The 19,304-nt window shown below is 44.2% G+C and overlaps 1 protein-coding gene across 1 annotated transcript in view; it reads left to right on the top strand.

The window, feature by feature from the left end:
* INTU (inturned planar cell polarity protein) overlaps window positions 1-3,931 on the top strand; it is a 48,532-nt gene extending 44,601 nt beyond the window's left edge. The window contains exons 14-16 of the mRNA XM_075200040.1: window positions 2,110-2,299; window positions 2,711-2,856; window positions 3,514-3,931. Coding sequence (XP_075056141.1) covers window positions 2,110-2,299; window positions 2,711-2,856; window positions 3,514-3,625 — 448 coding nt within the window. The 3' untranslated portion in view covers window positions 3,626-3,931. The remainder of the gene's footprint in view (window positions 1-2,109; window positions 2,300-2,710; window positions 2,857-3,513) is intronic.
* Window positions 3,932-19,304: the final 15,373 nt, after the last annotated feature.

Here is a 19,304-nt window from a genome sequence, read left to right as displayed (position 1 = left end):
CCCTGTACCTTTTGCAGGATATCAGTCTGTACCTGATGTTTTTCCTGGAGCTTCTTTGCTGGCTTTCTTGACACCAGGCCATCCTCCAAAAGTCTTTACATCACAGTGTGTGCAGAAGCACTCGCACCTGCCTGCTGCCATTCCTGAGCAAGCTTTGAACTGGTGGTGCCCCGATCCCACAGCTGAATCAACTTTAGAAGACGGTCCTGGTGCTTGCTAAAGGTTTTTGGGCGCCCTGAAACCTTCTTCACAACTATTGAACCTCTTTCCTTCAAGTTCTTGATGATTTGATAAATGGTTGATTTAGGTGCAATCTTACTAGCAACAATATCTTTGCCCGTGAAGCCCTTTTTGTGCAAAGTAACTGCACATGTTTCCTTGCAGATAATCATGGTTAACAGAGAAAGAACAATGATTTCAAGCACCACCCGCCTTTTAAAGCTTCCAGTCTGTTTTTCTAACTCAATCAGCATGACAGAGTGATCCCCAGCCTTGTCCTAGTCAACATTCTCATCTGTGTTAACAAGAGAATCACTGACCTGATGTCAGCTGGTCCTTTTGTGGCAGGGCTGAAATGCAGTGGAAATGTTGTTTTTGGGACAAAGCTCATTGTCATGGCAAAGAGGGACTTTGAAATTAATTGCAATTCATCTGATCACTCTTCATGACATTCTGGAGTATATGCAAATTGCCATCATAAAAACCGGGGCAGCAGACTTTGTGAAAAATAACGTTTGTGTCATTCTCAAAACTTTTGGCCATGACTGTACACCCCTCAGGGCAATGGTGTTCCTTGATCGCAGTGGCCTCTTTCAGCAGGATAATGCACTCTCCCACACTGCAAAAAGTGTTCAGGATGGTTTGAGGAACATGACACAGAGTTCAAGGTGTTGATTTGGCTTCCAAATTCTTGAGATCTCAATCTGACCGAGCATCTGTGGGATGTTCTGTAAAAACAAGTCTGAGCCATGGACACCCCACCCCGCAGCTTACAGGACTGAAAGGTTCTGCTGCTAACGTCTTGGTACTAGATACAACAGGACACCTTCAGAGGTCTTATGGAGTCTATGCTTCGACAAGCCCAATCTGTTTTGACACAAAGGGAACCTACACAATATTAGGCATTAGGCAGGTATTTTAATGTTGTGGCTGATATGGTGTATATTTTACATTTGGTTCAGTTTTATTCTACGGATGCTGTTTATAATGTTTCTGTACTAGCTGCTTCTTTTTATGTTTATTGACTGCTACCGTTTTTTGCCAGTATGTCTGCCTCCTTTGACTGCCCCGTTTCTAAACAAAAGTTTATGCCATTCTTATATCTGCATTTACATTTTTTGTATTATGGCCGAAAGTATGGCACTTTACTTGGGTTGGGTACCTTAAATTTATAATGACAAACCTGACATGAGGACAACAAGCCTGTAATGCCCGACACAGCTGTAATTCCGTCTGCTGTTTACAAAGCCTACAGCATTGTCCAGGCAGCAGATCCTTAAATTACCACCTTAACAGCAAGATATCACAGTGTGGCCCTCTAAAGTGATGTGATTGTAGCGTCCCGGGAGGTTCATTCATCGTAATTGTTGCAGGTGCTTTTTTTCAAGCAGACTGTATTACAGCTGTGTCGGCCATTACAGGTTTGCTGTCTTCATGTCTGGATACGGATGTCTCTTTTGTCATTATCGATATAAAGACTACCACCAGTTTGCTTTAATAGAATCATTTGAAAACTATAAGATATCTGGGGTTGTGTTAATTGCAGAAGACTAACAATGAAAGATGTTAGGCAAAACCACACACGCATGCACCGTTTCTTGTTTTTCCATTTCTAATGTCTGCCAAATAAAAATACATCTTTTCTAAAGTGCCATAAACTGTCCTAAAATAAAAACCATAATTGTCCTAAAATAAACAATATGAAATTCACGTGGGCAGAACAAGAAATGTAAAAGTTATTCTGGGTGATAGTGACAGCATTAAAATGTGAATATTTAACTGGTAATTAAGATGCAAACTACCTCTGGTAATGAAAGTGTTTACACTCAATTCCTTCATTGTGTAGTATATCATTGAGAGGCATCATTTCTGTTTTTGTTTCTTTTTAAGATTAACTTCAGGTCCAGAAAACACTCTCTTTCACTACATCTACCTGGAAAGCATGCATGGAGTCTTCATCTCTCCAACACACAGGGAGGTGGGGGAGCTCAGTGGTGCTATTCACCCCCAGCTGATCAAGAACTTCCACCGATGCTGCCTGTCTATACGCTCTGTGTTTCAGCAAACGCTCATGGAAGAGGTGGGCTACTGGCAGTTCATTTACTTTGAACAAGTCTGTTTGGAGATGTAGTTACAAATGGCTTATACAGCAATTATATCTGTACAAAGTCCTCATATAGATGAAATGTTTTTAAATTGTGTTTTCCTCAAGTCCTGTTGCTGCACAAGGAGTATTTGATAGTGAGTTTGGGGAACATGACATAATATGTATTGTTTGCATCTCACATGGTGAACATAGATTATACGCGGTCACCACTAACCAACTCAGGGGCCTTTTTGTTTGTCTTTAGTACAGTGTCTGCTACAGAAATGCCTGTTATCACTACTATCCTATATAACTTAGTGTAAAAAAAATAAAGATCACATTAAGAGCAGTATTTATGCATTAAATTTACAAAGTAACAAGAGCTTTTTATTTTCAACTTTGCAGAAACACAGCATTTCCAAGGCCGATGTGTGCAGGGAATTCACAGGACTTGGTCCAGTTAAAGAACATGGTATTTTATTTGAATGTTCTCCTGAAAACTGGACAGACCAGAAGAAATCGCCACCCAAAATGTCCTATTGGGTAATAGGGTAAGAAATTAAACACCCATGGCTAATGAAGCCAGATGTAAATAATCTTCTACGCTGTGGTATAATGGGTATGATCCCTCCACACATCTCCAGTTATTCCACTGCAATACAAGTATGGCACTGCTCCCCCTCATCATGTTTTTTTGTCTTTGTAGATTTATTTTAATATTTATTTTGTCTATTATACTAGTTTATATCTAGCTCCCATAACACCTGTGGTTAAGTATTTTTCCTAAAGCTAAAGACAAATATTGTTTTATCCAATTTCTTTTTATTGTTTTAAAGACTCCTAGAGGAGGTTAAGCCTAAATATAATGAAACAAAGTTTTTCTAAGTACATGTTCGTTTTTTTTTTTATTCTCCATTTCCAATTGGTAGAAAACCTATATATAAGATTATTAATAAACTGTAGCAGAGAATTTACCATGATCACTACAAAAGATCTGGTTGCTATGCACATTGTTATAAGAGGAAAAATGTGTGTTTCCTATGAATCGACATGTGTAATAAAATGCAATGTTAATAAAATACTACATCACAATGAGCATGCATACATGGCAAATCGCTTACTGTGAGCACATAGTATATTAAAGCTGGATATTGAAACATTGCCCAGCATCTGGCCTGTCTCACAGGACGACCATTTCTTTCTTCCAGGAGACTATTTCTGCAGCCTCAGCCTCAGGAGTTGTACGTTTGCTTCCACGACTCTGTCACAGAGGTTGCTGTTGAGCTGGCCTTTAAGCTGTCCTTTGGGATGCCGCTGTAATGTGGCTGCTGCGCAAAAGACTTAAGTCTCGCAAGTACGATGTCTTCAACAGCACTTAATATAATCCATACACTTTGCCTTATGGTTGTACTTGTGATTGTTACGGGTGTTTCATGTGATTTTACGGAATTCCTTCTTTAAGTGACCTGTGATTTAGACTTTTTTTCTTTCTTCTCTTAAAAGAATATTTCAATATATTTTGTAATGAAATTTTTTATGTTTACAGTTTGTCTTGTATATTTTTTATGGACTAAACATATAGAACATTACTATGTATTTTCTACTTGAAATTTCTATTGTTTTAAAAAAAAATAAAAAAAAAATTTGCACTTATGTAAATACTTTCATACATGAAATTCTACTCGAGTGAATTAGTTTATTTTTATATGTTTGTTATTTTATTGCTGCTTATGATGTAAAGATGGCAGACTAAATTCTATACTGATTAGTGGCTTAGAGAGGCCCTTGGGCAGTATATAATGCACAATATGTAATGCAGCCTTTGCCTGATACATCGCTCAATAGAAGCTGCATTGTAGAAAAATACCTTCCTCTTTGCACTTGGTTGCCCATCAGCCATTCTCTACGTCAACCAGAACCTTCGTGTAAATGGCTGAACATTATAGGCTCACTCTGATATTATGGATATATTTTTTGTGAAGATCATAGTGCTTTGAGTATGGGCATATCTTTAGTACTATGAGTTTCTCTCCAGTCTTAATGGGCCTGGACTCGCCAGACAGTCATATGATGGTTCTAGACAGAAGTAGAGGACACCACATCACCTGGAGTTAAGGTAGGGGAGATGGTACTGGTGGTGCAAATGTGTTGGCGAGTATTCTCAAAGCATTCATTGTTCGCTGACCACTGATACTATGCAATGCTGATATAGAAATATATCATGTGTACTGTATAGTCTAACCACTACAGGGGACCCTCATGTTTTTGTAACCACCATTAGATTTTATGGCTTATTACTAGAGATTTACAATGTATTAAATTATTTGGTTTCCAAAAATAAACCTGAATTTCAAACAGTATATTTGTTGAATTTATGCGGATAAAATATTAAATTTTACTGTCAATAATAAGTGGATCATCTACACTGGTTAGAAGAATACAAGTTAATATACTACAGAAGAGATGGAGACGTGACTGGAGTTATCCGTATTAGAGGGAGAAGTATATGACCATTTTGTTTGCTCAAAATATTTACAGAATCTCTTCAAAGTAATTACAAGGTTGAGCTAAATGTCTGTACATTACAGGTATTTTGCTAATAAACAAATACTAGAACAGTACAACTGTGAACCAAACAAAAGTAAGATAATGGTATCTAATAAATAGAAAGATGACTGTATATCAGAAATTCTTTGAGGCCTGTAAAATGTGCTTCAAACAAATCTAAGGCCCTCCTGTTCCACAACAACTTATTTTCCCACATCTACCATACTAAAATCTGGCTAGGCAATTTAGCATAGCAAAATACAGTTTTATATACAGTACACACAAATATACTTCCTCTTAAATGAACGTAGCAGAGAATATTTCCTTTTTTGGAAAGGGTATATTTATTGGGTTAGGTTCCAGTAGTTGCATATAGTAATTTCTATTTGGCTTTCTGTCTTGTAAAACCAGGCATTTTCTTTCCCACAAATTACTGATTCCAACAAAAGGCAAACTCTCCTACATTTCACATGCATGCTGATATCGTACTCTATTTTGAGTTTTGGGTGGAATTTTTCTTTAATGTATTTAGGAGAATCACAATATTCTATGCATTCTCATAAAAAACTAAAATTTCTCCCTGCACACATTGCAGCATTCTCCCGCAACACTGCCCTCCCTGCTCACATTGCGGCATTGTGCCGCAACACTGCCCTCCCTGCACACACTGTGGCATTGTGCCGCAACACTGCCCTCCCTGCACACACTGTGGCATTGTGCCGCAACACTGCACTCCCTGCACACACTGTGGCATTGTGCCGCAACACTGCCCTCCCTGCACACATTGCGGCATTGTGCCGCAACACTGCTCTCCCTGCACACACTGCGACATTCTCCCGCAACACTGCCCTCCCTGCACACATTATGGCATTCTATCATAACGCAGGCTTCCCTGTAGTACCATATACTCCAATACAGCTTTGAATCCACTACAATCATCTCCAGGAACATAGAGTTGCACCCACTTTACCTCTATTATCTACTTCCAAAACACAGCCTTGTATTTGCTACCATCTTCTACCCAGAACCCAGCCCTGTTTTAACTGCTGGTTCTATGGAAAAAGCTTACATGAAAAAAACGCACAGGAAAATTGCTCACGGATAAAACTCTACTGACATAAATACGCTGCTAGAAAAATGCTTTCACAGAAAAATACCCCCATATAGTGATTAAGTATATTACTATACAAACGTGGCCTGTGTATGAAGAGAGCTTAATTGTCAGAGGTTTCCATCTCATTAATACTTGGAAATAATACAAATATTGTGAGGATATACGTAGATAGTTAAGATGAATTATTGTAGGCCAGAGGCTTCTTTGTTTAAATGTTTGTTTTAATATGTTTAAAGTAGCCTATTATAAGCTAGCTGATGCTTTAAAGTTTTGTTACATTCCTGTTGTCTCGTCACTCATTGCTGTTCTTGTTGGCATTTACTACTGTTCAACGTGCCATGCTGTGATCGATCCTCCTGGCTAATTAAACCTTTGTGACTTCTGGAAAAAAAACTCTGAGTGATCTGCAAACCCTATATCCCCTCACAGGGCTTCGTAGTGCAAATAATGAAGTTTTCACAAAGTCAGAAAAAGTTATGATTTATTTGGGGTTTGACCATCTTACTTCTCGCACTATCAATGGAGTGGTGACTTGGAGATGCAGACAAAATCGCTCTCTAAGGTGCCATTCAATTATAAAAACAAAAGATTGCAACATAGTTCAAGAACCAACAAAACAATGTCATGACTCTCATCCTCAAAAAGCAGCGGCAAACGTTGCCAGGAGCAAAATGAGACAAGACATGAGAGCAGCAAGTGCCACTCCTTGTAATGTTTTGGGACCTTTCTTGTCAGGGTTAAATAATGGCCTGTATGCCCAGACAGTCTTCTTCGCAAGACGTCTTTAACACAGAAGAAACGGCAATTTGCCCAATTCAAAAACCATAAATTTTGACATTCCTGCACAGACAGGTCGCCTAGAGGTGAAAAAGGAAATATGAGGCACTCCATGATGTGCCACTTCTGTTTAGCAATATGAGCAGGTAGAAGATAAACTAAATTACTTAAGAAGACTGACAAATTTGCAATAAAGAGTTTTAACAGATTTTTTTTTATTTGACACTTCTTATTTAACGTATTATTAAATAAATGTATTAATAAATGTTTCTATTTTTTTTTTTTGTTCTCAATAAAATATGTTCTAAAAAAAAACAAACTGTTCATGATTTCCTGACAAACATTTACACTCGAGCATTAGAGCCCTCTTCATACACAGGACACTTTTGTATAGCAATTAATATACATATATAGTAATATATAATTATATGTGGGTATTTTTCTGTGTGAGCATTTTTTCTTGTGGGCATTTATGCCTGTAGCGCTTTGTCCGTGAGCAATTTTCCCGTAGGCTTTTTTTAGGTGAGCTTTTTTCTGGTTACTCTTAACTGCCATCTCCTCTATCCATTATTATTCTTTCTTGAAACCCAGTCCTGTAATGTTGTAAATAAGAAAAAATAACCTTAAGCACAGGGGGCACAACTAGAAATTTGACAGAATCATAGCAAAATTTTGAAGAGGGCCCCAAAGTTAGTTGTTTTTTTTGTTTGTTTTTTACAGAGGGAGGGACCGGTGATAGTCATTAAAACGATGCACATGTCGCTAATACCAGTACAATGTTATTTAGAACGCCTAATACATTGTACAGGTGGCGCCTCCTTAAAATACCAGCTTAAGAACATCAAACATAATGTGCGGCATGAAAATAACGTCATCCTTACCTGCCGTCGTCTTCATACGTTGCCATGGTTTCCGGTCACTGTTTAAAACTGTCAGTATTACCAGTGCGCCGGGGAGTATTCCTGTCAGCGTATCTGGTATCGGCGACATGGGCATCGTAAAAATGTGCCCTACCCGGAAGGACATCCTCCCTTCCCTGCCCCTCGTTTACCTTATTGGTCCACCCAGCTGCTGCCTCTTGTCTGCCGATCAACTCGGCACTTCCAGATCAGAGAAAGGGAACATCAGACTTTCCTTCCTCTCTGAGCAGAATTTATGTTTGGAGCACTTAAGCGCCCTGTTGACGTCAGACATCACACTATTCTCCACTAAGCACAGTGATTTGAGGAGATGGCAGAGAGCAGGACCTGGAACAGCAAGTCACACTGGGGTTAGGCAGCTGCTGCCCTGATAGTTACACCCATGTTTCATTATCAATTTTCAACTTTACAAATAAAAATAGTTAATGTGTTATTGACCACTGAACGAAGACGTATCCAAGTTAGCAGTCCTGAGAGTAGTTGTCCTGAGAGTAGTTATCTATGAGCACAACAAATGGAATTGTGTGTTCAGCTACCAGAACCAAATGAATGTTATGATATATTGAAAATAGTCTTGCACAACAGACTAGAGCAGTAGCATTGCACAAAGCACATTTGGAACAGTGATATCCACAGCAACATACTACAGCAGTGGTTCTCAACCTTTTTGGCAGAAGGGCCCCATGTGTCAAAGCGCCATTGTTCTGGGACACCAAATAAGTCAATATATTCTATTGTATATCTGACATTTGAGAGACCCCGGAAACAGGTTCTGATCCTCTGTATTGCTGTCTGGATTGACAAACAATATTATTGTAGCTAAGGTGTGGTTGGTTGTCATAGAGTATGGAGACTATCTGACTTTTCACCTGTTGTGCGAATAGAAAGAACAATAGGTTACTCATCATAGACTTGGATTTTTTTTCTGTCAGAAATATTTACTTTTTAGAAGTATCTGGCTAACTGACAGATATGCATAATTAGATGAAATTGTTTATTTAAAAAAAAAAAAAGTAATGGTCTGACAGGTTATACCCATGAACCAGGTATTTGGGGTTATATCTGCCCACTGTCAACTGTCACCTTCCCCCCCCCCCCCCCCCCCCCAGCTCAGGGCCCTGTGTACACTGCCATTTCCTAGTAAACAGCCTTACACCCACTACTACATATTTCCAGATAACTGATCTACACACACCACCATCTCCTGCATTTGAAGCCATCTGCACATACTACCATCTCCTTTAAAGTTGCAGCAACCACCTATTGCCATCTCCTCCCAGAATGCAATACAGCACCCAGGAACATCTCCTCTCAGTCCACAGCGCTAGCCCCAGTGCATCTCCTCCCAGAACACAGCTCTATGCCCAGTGCCATCTCTTCGCAGAACACAATCCTGCATATAATACCATCTCCTCTCAGAATGCAGTGCTGCTCCTACCACCATCTCCTCTCAGAACGCAGTGCTACTCCTACCACCATCTCCTCTCAGAACACAGTGCTGCTCCTACCACCATCTCCTCTCAGAACGCAGTGCTGCTCCTACCACCATCTCCTCTCAGAACGCAGTGCTGCTCCTACCACCATCTCCTCAGAATGCAGTGCTGTTCCTACCACCATCAACTCTCAGAACGCAGTGCTGCTCCTACCACCATCTCCTCAGAATGCAGTGCTGCTCCTACCACCATCTCCTCTCAGAACGCAGTGCTGCTCCTACCACCATCTCCTCTCAGAACACAGTGCTGCTCCTACCACCATCTCCTCTAAGAACGCAGTGCTGCTCCTACCACCATCTCCTCTCAGAACGCAGTGCTGGTCCTACCACCATCTCCTCGGAATCCAGTGCTGCTCCTACCACCATCTCCCAGAACATACAGAACATAGTGCTGCTCCTACCACCATCTCCTCTCAGAACGCAGTGCTGCTCCTACTACCATCTCCTCTCAATGCAGTGCTGCTCCTACCACCATCTCCCAGAATGCAGTGCTGCTCCTACCACCATCTCCTCTCAGAACGCAGTGCTGCCCCTTCCACCATCTCCTCCCAGAACGCAGTGCTGCCCCTACCACCATCTCCTCCCAGAATGCAGTGCTGCTCCTACCACCATCTCCTCTCAGAATGCATTGCTGGTCCTACCACCATCTCCTCAGGACGCAGTGCTGCTCCTACCACCATCTCCTCTCAGGACGCAGTGCTGCTCCTACCACCATCTCCTCTCAGGACGCAGTGCTGCTCCTACCACCTTCTCCTCTCAGAATGCAGTGCTGCACCTACCACCATCTCCTCTCAGAATGCAGTGCTGCACCTACCACCATCTCCTCTCAGAACGCAGTGCTGCTCCTACCACCATCTCCTCAGAATGCAGTGCTGCTTCTACCACCATCTCCTCAGAATTCAGTGCTGCTCCTACCACCATCTCCCAGAACATACAGAACATAGTGCTGCTCCTACCACCATCTCCTCCCAGAATGCAGTGCTGCTCCTGCCACCATCTCTTCTCAGAGCGCAGTGCTGCTCCTACCACCATCTCCTCTCAGAATGCAGTGCTGCTCCTACCACCATCTCCTCTCAGGATGCAGTGCTGCTCCTACCACCATCTCTTCTCAGGATGCAGTGCTGCTCCTACCACCATCTCTTCTCAGGACGCAGTGCTGCTCCTACCACCATCTCCTCTCAGAACGCAGTGCTGGTCCTACCACCATCTCAGAATGCATTGCTGGTCCTACCACCATCTCCACAGAATGCAGTGCTGCTCCTACCACCATCTCCTCTCAGAACGCAGTATTGCATTTACCACCATCTCTTCTCAGGACGCAGTGCTGCTCCTACCACCATCTCCTCTCAGAACGCAGTGCTGGTCCTACCACCATCTCAGAATGCATTGCTGGTCCTACCACCATCTCCACAGAATGCAGTGCTGCTCCTACCACCATCTCCTCTCAGAACGCAGTATTGCATTTACCACCATCTCCTCTCAGGACGCAGTGCTGCTCCTACCTCCATCTCCTCTCAGAACACAGTGCTGCTCCTACCACCATCTCCTCTCAGAACGCAGTATTGCTTTTACCACCATCTCCTCTCGGAACGCAGTGCTGCTCCTACCACCATCTCATCTCGGAACGCAGTGCTGGTCCTACCACCATCTCCTCTCGGAACGCAGTGCTGGTCCTACCACCATCTCCTCTCGGAACGCAGTGCTGCTCCTACCACCATCTCCTCTCAGAACGCAGTGCTGCACCTACCATCATCTCCTCTAAGAATGCAGTGCTGGTCCTACCACCATCTCCTCAGATTGCAGTGCTGGTCCTACCACCATCTCCTCAGAATGCAGTGCTGCTCCTACCACCATCTCCTCTTAGAATGCAGTACTCCTACCACCATCTCTTCCCAGAGCGCAGTGCTGCTCCTACCACCATCTCCTCTCAGAATGCATTGCTGGTCCTACCACCATATCCTCAGAATGCAGTTCTGCTCCTACCACCATCTCCTCTCAGAACGCAGTGCTGCTCCTACCACCATCTCTTCCCAGAGCGCAGTGCTGCTCCTACCACCATCTCCTCTCAGAATGCATTGCTGGTCCTACCACCATATCCTCAGAACGCAGTGCTGCTCCTACCACCATCTCTTCCCAGAGCGCAGTGCTGCTCCTACCACCATCTCCTCTCAGAATGCATTGCTGGTCCTACCACCATATCCTCAGAATGCAGTTCTGCTCCTACCACCATCTCCTCTCAGAACGCAGTTCTGCTCCTACCACCATCTCCTCTCGGAACGCAGTGCTGGTCCTACCACCATCTCCTCCCAGAATGCAGTGCTACTCCTGCCACCATCTCTTCCCAGAGCGCAGTGCTGCTCCTACCACCATCTCCTCTCAGAATGCATTGCTGGTCCTACCACCATCTCTTCTCAGGATGCAGTGCTGCTCCTACCACCATCTCTTCTCAGGATGCAGTGCTGCTCCTACCACCATCTCTTCTCAGGATGCAGTGCTGCTCCTACCACCATCTCTTCTCAGGATGCAGTGCTGCTCCTACCACCATCTCTTCTCAGGATGCAGTGCTGCTCCTACCACCATCTCTTCTCAGGATGCAGTGCTGCTACCACCATCTCTTCTCAGGATGCAGTGCTGCTCCTACCACCATCTCTTCTCAGGACGTAGTGCTGCTCCTACCACCATTTCCTCTTAGAACGCAGTATTGCTCTTACCACCATCTTCTCTCAGAACGCAGTACTGCTCCTACCATCATCTCCTTTCAGGACGCAGTGCTGCTCCTACCACCATCTCCTTTCAGGACGCAGTGCTGCTCCTACCTCCATCTCCTCTCAGAACGCAGTGCTGCTCCTACCACCATCTCCTCTCGGAACGCAGTGCTGGTCCTATTACCATCTCCCAGAACATACAAAACATAGTGCTGCTCCTACCACCATCTTCTCCCAGAATGCAGTGCTGGTCCTACCACCATCTCCTCTCAGAATGCATTGCTGGTCCTACCACCATCTCCTCAGAATGCAGTGCTGCTCCTACCACCATCTCCCAGAACATACAGAACATAGTGCTGCTCCTACCACCATCTCCTCCCAGAATGCAGTGCTGCTCCTACCACCATCTCCTCAAAACGCAGTGCTGCTCCTACCACCATCTTCTCTCAGAACGCAGTGCTGCTCCTACCACCATCTCTTCTCAGGACGCAGTACTGCTCCTACCACCATCTCTTCTCAGGACGCAGTGCTGCCCCTACCTCCATCTCCTCTCAGAACGCAGTGCTGCTCCTACCTCCATCTCCTCTCAGAACGCAGTGCTGCTCCTACCACCATCTCCTCTCAGAACGCAGTATTGCTCCTACCACCATCTCCTCTCAGGACGCAGTGCTGCTCCTACCACCATCTCCTCTCAGGACGCAGTGCTGCTCCTACCACCATCTCCTTTCAGGACGCAGTGCTGCTCCTACCTCCATCTCTTCTCAGGACGCAGTGCTGCTCCTACCACCATCTCTTCTCAGGACGCAGTGCTGCTCCTACCACCATCTCCTTTCAGAACGCAGTGCTGGTCCTACCACCATCTCCTCTCGGAACGCAGTGCTGGTCCTACCACCATCTCCTCTCGGAACGCAGTGCTGCTCCTACCACCATCTCCTCCCGGAACGCAGTGCTGCTCCTACCACCATCTCCTCAGAATGCAGTGCTGCTCCTACCATGGGGTGCACCTTTAAGTTGTTCCATTTGATATGTTTAACAATGTGCAAGAGGCGCATAGGAGGTTGTTGTTACAGGAGGTCATAGTGGTGGGGGGCTTCGATCCCCATGGACAGGGTCATGAGGACCTTGGTTGGCGGGAAAGCGATGAGCAAGGCATAGAAAGGGGAGAGCCAGCAGGGCCAGGACGGCCGCATGCCTGGTTCCAGCTTCGACGGTTGGGCCAATACGGGTTTCAGCAATTGGAGGGTGATTTATGCCAAGGGGCTGGTCTCAGAAGGACGTTGTTGCGGTGCCTACATGGTAAGCAGAACACACCCTATTTTTTCCAGATGGAACTGGAAAAATGTGGTAAATTTTATTAGCCTTGCACGCCGCTTGTCTGCTAAATACAAGTTTGAAGTGTTTAATAAAGCTGTGACCAAAATAATTTTGCCAAATACTTGTCTCAGAGACTTTCTTTATTAGCTCACTGCGTGGGATGCCGGTTGGTCGGCTTATAAACTTTACCCACAGTGTGTGAATGAAGTACACTTTATCAATGTACTTCATTGCGCCTAAATCCACATGGGTGCTAGCATACTCTAACACTATAGGAAAGCTGGGACCTGTAGTTCTCCAGCAAAAAAACCAACAACAACACACTTACATCTATATTTTAACCACTACATTACCCCTACACCATCGCACTAGGGTGTGGGAACAACCCTAGTGCTTTCAGTATGGGTCTGTTTTTTTTTTTGTTTTTGTTTTTTACTAGAGCCGAGGGCATTATGGCATGGAAACCTGACACTGCTGGTTTCCTTACTAGTGTCACCAACCCATCCTGTCATAGCCTGATGCTGTTAGCGGGTTTGAAGTCAAACTTCTTTTCTTACACCTAATAAAATTCTTTCACGGAGGTAAAAATGTATAACAGAAGTGATGTAATGCTCTTCCCCTGCGCGCTCTGAGCCCTCTGAACTGCTGCGAAGGACCGTTTATAGCTCTGCATTAGCTCTAGCCTTTGGACTAGTTTATCTCTACACAACAGTGTGATGTGATGACATTTGGTGCAGGAAAATGCTCAATTAGTATAATATTTGTCTGATGACATTTTAGACAAAGGGCAGCTGGAACACAATTTCCTCTGGCCACCACCCTGCTGTTAGCCGCTAATCACAAATCTTGTCTCATGGACTCTGCCCTATTATTGGTGGATTCTGTGCATTCTGGTAATTGACTACGATTTGTGCAGTGGGTGGGTCTGAAGTGTTCCACAGGGTTACTGATCACATTCTGCTGCACTCCTTATTTCCCTGAGATACAGTAGGAAACTGTGTCGGTATTTATATGGTGCAGTGATAAGCTATGGACCTATAAACAAAGCTCTTGGTTACATTATTCAATAGAAATGGAGACCTTAGTATCCCTGGTATGATAGAGGTAATGAGACTATTACTGGAGGTTGTGACAGGCAGTGCTACACCATACTATACTATGTTCCCTAGAAGCTGTAGCTCGTATCATCGCACCCTGTGTTGTATATGTTATTACAGTACTGCAAACATTTTAGGTTTTGTTTTAAGTTTGTTAGTTTGTGATGCTATAAAACATGATTAAGGAGCCTGTGCTGCTTTAACATTTCCAGCTGTAATGTAACTGTGTGTATAAAATAGCAGTGACAAGGACATGTCAGCTGGTTACTGTACTCAAATTTTCATTTTTCGTACTAATAGGTAGCGTTACCCCAGTTGTGCTACTGGTTAGTAATTGTACTAACGGGCAATGAGCAATGTTCTCCACTTATAGTCTATAAAAAGCAAATGATAGTGGAACTGGATATGTAATTTTCTCTGTACGCCAAGCTTCGGTTTAGGCAGTCACATGTAGTTTTTTTTTAAACTAAAATTTACCCTCTGTATAATATTGGAAAACTAAAACTAGTATTCATATGACATTGGTGTTATTTAAGAATTTGCTGAATGAATATAGTGCTGTTATGTGTGCATTTCTGTAATATATTTTTCTTTATTAGAGTATAATGGCTGAGAAGCCCTGATTTGTGCACCTACATACCTCTGCTCTCCCCTGGCTTGCACCCACAAAATTGTACTCTCCACCGACTTGCACTGGCACACCTGTGCTCTCCCCCGGACCAGTGCCCCTACCCACCTGTGCCCCCACCCACCTGTGCCCTTCACCGGACCAGTGCCCCCACCCACCTGTGAATTCCACCGGACCAGTGCTCCCACCCACCTGTGAATTCCACCAGACCAGTGCTCCCACCCACCTGTGAATTCCACCGGACCAGTGCTCCTACCCACCTGTGAATTCCACCGGACCAGTGCTCCTACCCACCTGTGCCCTCCACCGGACTTGTAAGAAAATGCAAAGACGTTTCACTTACAATTCACATGTTTGGCACACACTGATCTTTTTTTTAGGGGGACCCCACACTATTTGAAGACATGTCTCCTACTTTAAGAAATGCAGCAAGGAGCATTTATACAACAGTCCATCTAAATGTACCGTAGATGTGGCTTAATAACAGAGCAACTGATCTTCCACTGACTTGTAGAGTTTAGTTTTACATTTCCACATACTGCATGTATTACCTAACAGAGTGTTTGGAAATGTTGACCAAATAAAAAATAAACTCAGAAAAGCAGCCATAAGTGTAAAACATTCGACACAATTTGCAAATTCTTCCTTTTCTGATTAATGTTCACAACTGAGTACTTTGGTGCCCTCCAGTGGAAACTGCTCTGCATCACAAGATTTTCTTCCAAGTGTTGGTTACTGTGTGTTTAATAATGACAACGGTCTGGGCAGGGCCAACTTGAGACCTTAGAACAGTGGTCAGGGAACAGGGTAAAAAAGAAATTTATGGGGATAATGCTGCCGATTCATATGCTGTCAGTTGGATTGTGGACCACTTTAAATGTGAAATTGCTGTTGTACCAAAAGAGCCTCAAGGGTTGGCAGAGGCACTTCTTGAGCTTTGATGCAATAATGAAGCACGTATTGCATTTGAAAACAAAGCAGATCTGTCAATTTTGGGATGTCAACAGCTGCAAAGGCATTCAAAATTGCACATGAGGAAGCAGTCAAAAAGTTGCTACCTTTTGCAACAACCTACTTTTGCGGACAAGGATTTTCCACTCTAACGAACATAAAAACAAAGCAGAGAAGACTGTATCCAAATTGCTCTGACATCAAAATGCCCCAATACTGATGCTCTCGTTTAAAAAATGAAGCAACATCATTTCTCCAAAACCTGATGTTTTTAAATTGAAGCTTTCAAAGAAATTTTAAATAGATTCAATAAAATTTTCAATTACAATAATTAATAATATATGATTTCCTTCCTTTCAAATCAAGGGGGTAATGTCGGCGTATCTAAATATATTTGGGGGTAAAAGGTAAAAAAGTTCCCTGACCCCTGCTTTAGAAGCAGCTCTGCCACACAACTTTTGTATACTTCCAAAGCCCCCCTGTTAGGAACCCCTCCAGCCGGCACAACACAGCCCGGAATCTACTCTGCCAATCAGGTGTTCACTGGAGCCCCTGATGGTGAGGACAGACTGGGCCGCAGACTGACAGAGGGTCGTGAAGTGTGTACCGGCTGGGGAGAACCCAGGCAAGCGGAGTGAGGTCCACGCAGAGGTCAAGGGCCGGCAGCAGACAACAGTATCGGTAACAAGCTGAGGTCAGGGGTCACAGGCAGATAGCAGAAACGGTAAACAAGCCGAAGATCAGGGTCACAGGAAACACAAGCGAAGTCCAATTCAAAGCCAGGGGTCATACACGGGAAATCAGTAGCAGTATCAGGATACAGGAACAGGAACAAGCAGGTCAGCAGACTGGAGCACAGAAGCTATAACCGGCAATGAGGTAGCAGACCTCATTGCCTTAAGTAGTAGACCCAGCCAATCAGAGCCTGGCTCTGATAATCCTCAGCCCCCTGCCTAGATTAATTAGCCCACAGGTGTAATTATGTTGAGCGCATGCGCCCGGCTTCTCACCGAGAAGCGTCCACCCGTTGCCCCGGCAACGGCCGGGTCATGGGCGGAAGTGACGTCCCGGTCGCCATAGCGACGGCCGGGACGCAGGTAGGAGGGTCGCGGCAGCTGGGCACCGCCGCGGCTCGTAACACCCCCCCTTCCCCTTTTTTTTCCTTTGTGATACTTTTTAATCTACTTTTTTGAACAAATGAATATCTAATGAATCAAAACATTCATTACTGCTATACAGATGAGTCAACAGGTAATATATGTAATCTAATGATACAGATATGGGATCTATTATTGAGAATACCTGGGTCATATGGTTTGCTGGGTAATGGGGTTTTTCATAATTTGTAAAATTATCCCTATAAACCACTAAATTACATTTTAAAATTATCCCTGTCTTTTCGAACACTGGCCATGGCATTCTCCTCCTAATAAAATTGTTTATGCTCATCACATGAATCACAGTGATTAACCCCCACAAACACATGCTGATAAATAAAAAAATAATGCCCCCTATTCATATGTCTTAAAATATTAGTGCCCCTGCTCCTGTTATTAAATACAATAGTGCCCCATAATGTATGAAATAATGCCTTTTATTGGTCACCATAAAGAAAAAAAGGACCTATAATAAATACCTGCAGGGCCGGACTGGCCATCTGGCACTTCTGGCATTTGCCAGAAGGGCCGATGGCTGTGTGGGCCGGTCCAGTACCCTGCGCAGCGATCATGTGAGTATTTGTATACTCACATGATCGCGGCGCCGCAGCCCCCCGCCCTCAATCAAATTTTTTTTTTTTTTAAAGTCTTTTCTTTTTCTATTAGCAAAAGAAGGGGTGCGGGCGGCTCCGACGCCGTGATCATGTGAGTATACAAATACTCACATGATCGCGGCGCCGGCATCCACCCCCTCCTTTGTTTGCAGTGAATGTCGGGCGTGACGTCATCACGTCACACCCGTCATTCAGTGAGGAGCGGCGCCCGGCAGAAAGAAGAAAGGAGAGAAGACAGAAAAGAGAAGAAATACAGAGGTAAGTAAAAGAGAGTAGAAGCAAAGAGAGGCGCACGGGAATACAGGGAGAAAAGCCACAGGGGAATACAGGGAGAAAAGCCACAGGGAGAAAAGCCACAGGGGAATAAAGGGAGAAAAGCCACAGGGAGAAAAGCCACAGGGAGAAAAGCCACAGGGGAATACAGGGAGAAAAGCCAAAGGGGAATACAGGGAGAAAAGCCACAGGGGAATAAAGGGAGAAAAGCCACAGGGGAATAAAGGGAGAAAAGCCACAGGGGAATAAAGGGGAAAAGCCACAGGGGAATAAAGGGAGAAAAGCCACAGGGGAATACAGGGAGAAAAGCCACAGGGGAACAAAGGGAGAAAAGCCACAGGGGAATAAAGGGAGAAAAGCCACAGGGGAATAAATGGAGGAAAGCCACAGGGGAATACAGGGATAAAAGCCACTGGGGAATACAGGGAGAAAAGCCACAGGGGAATAAAGGGAGAAAAGCCACAGGGGAATAAAGGGAGGAAAGCCACAGGGGAATAAAGGGAGAAAAGCCACAGGGGAATACAGGGAGAAAAGCCACAGGGGAATGAAGAAAGGGGAGAAGTGGGGTAAAAGGGACTGGGTGATGAAGAAAGGGGGAGATAAAAGGCACAGGAGGATGAAGAGGGGCAAAAGCAGCATGGCAGAATGTGATGAAGGGGGTAAAAGTAGCATGGAGGGCGCATTGCGATCATAAGGGGGCACAGTATGATGGTGATGAAGGGACTGTTTGCAGGGAGGGAAATATGTTTCTTTATTAAATGTGAATACTATTATTTTGATGTTGGGGCTGTAGTGAGGCCTAATTTTAAAACGTGGGTGCTATATTGATTTAACAGCGGTGCTGCTTGGAGTTTTCTAAATTTCATGTACCCATTTTTTTTCCAAATAGGGCCCCCAATATTCCAGGATCCAGACAAGCAGCAACTGATCTAAAGACACCAGCATCCACAAGTCAGGTAGGAGAGAGCAGGACAGTCTGCCAACTGTCCTGAATTTGGTGGGTGACTGTATCGCTTAGTCAGGATTTGGTCAGACTGCAAGGACAGTTGGGAGGTATGTCCTGCTTCACATTGTACTGCTTGTGAAGGCAGAACTGTGTGCACCTAACAGTAGTGCTCACAGTATTGCGTGTGTATTTGTTGAAAATGTGTCTAGTAACCATATTACATATAGGAGCCCCCTCTGTCTTAAGTGCACCCCCCCCCCCTCCTTTCCCCACGAGCCTTACTCTAGCTCTGGTTAGCAGTAGGAATCTGATAGTTGCTCCCAGTCCCCGGACAGGACACAGCCTGCAGAGCAAGCCGAGGATCTCTAACTCTCATGAGATTTATTAATCTTGTGAGACTCAGAGCTTCCCTGCTCACTCTACAGGAAGTTTCCATCCTGATGGATGTCAGAAGCGTAGATAAG

Source organism: Mixophyes fleayi, chromosome 1, assembly GCF_038048845.1.
Source record: "Mixophyes fleayi isolate aMixFle1 chromosome 1, aMixFle1.hap1, whole genome shotgun sequence".
Taxonomy (NCBI): Eukaryota; Metazoa; Chordata; class Amphibia; order Anura; family Limnodynastidae; genus Mixophyes; species Mixophyes fleayi.
The sequence above is the reverse complement of the archived record's forward strand: the minus strand, read 5'-3'. Positions and strand labels throughout refer to the sequence as shown.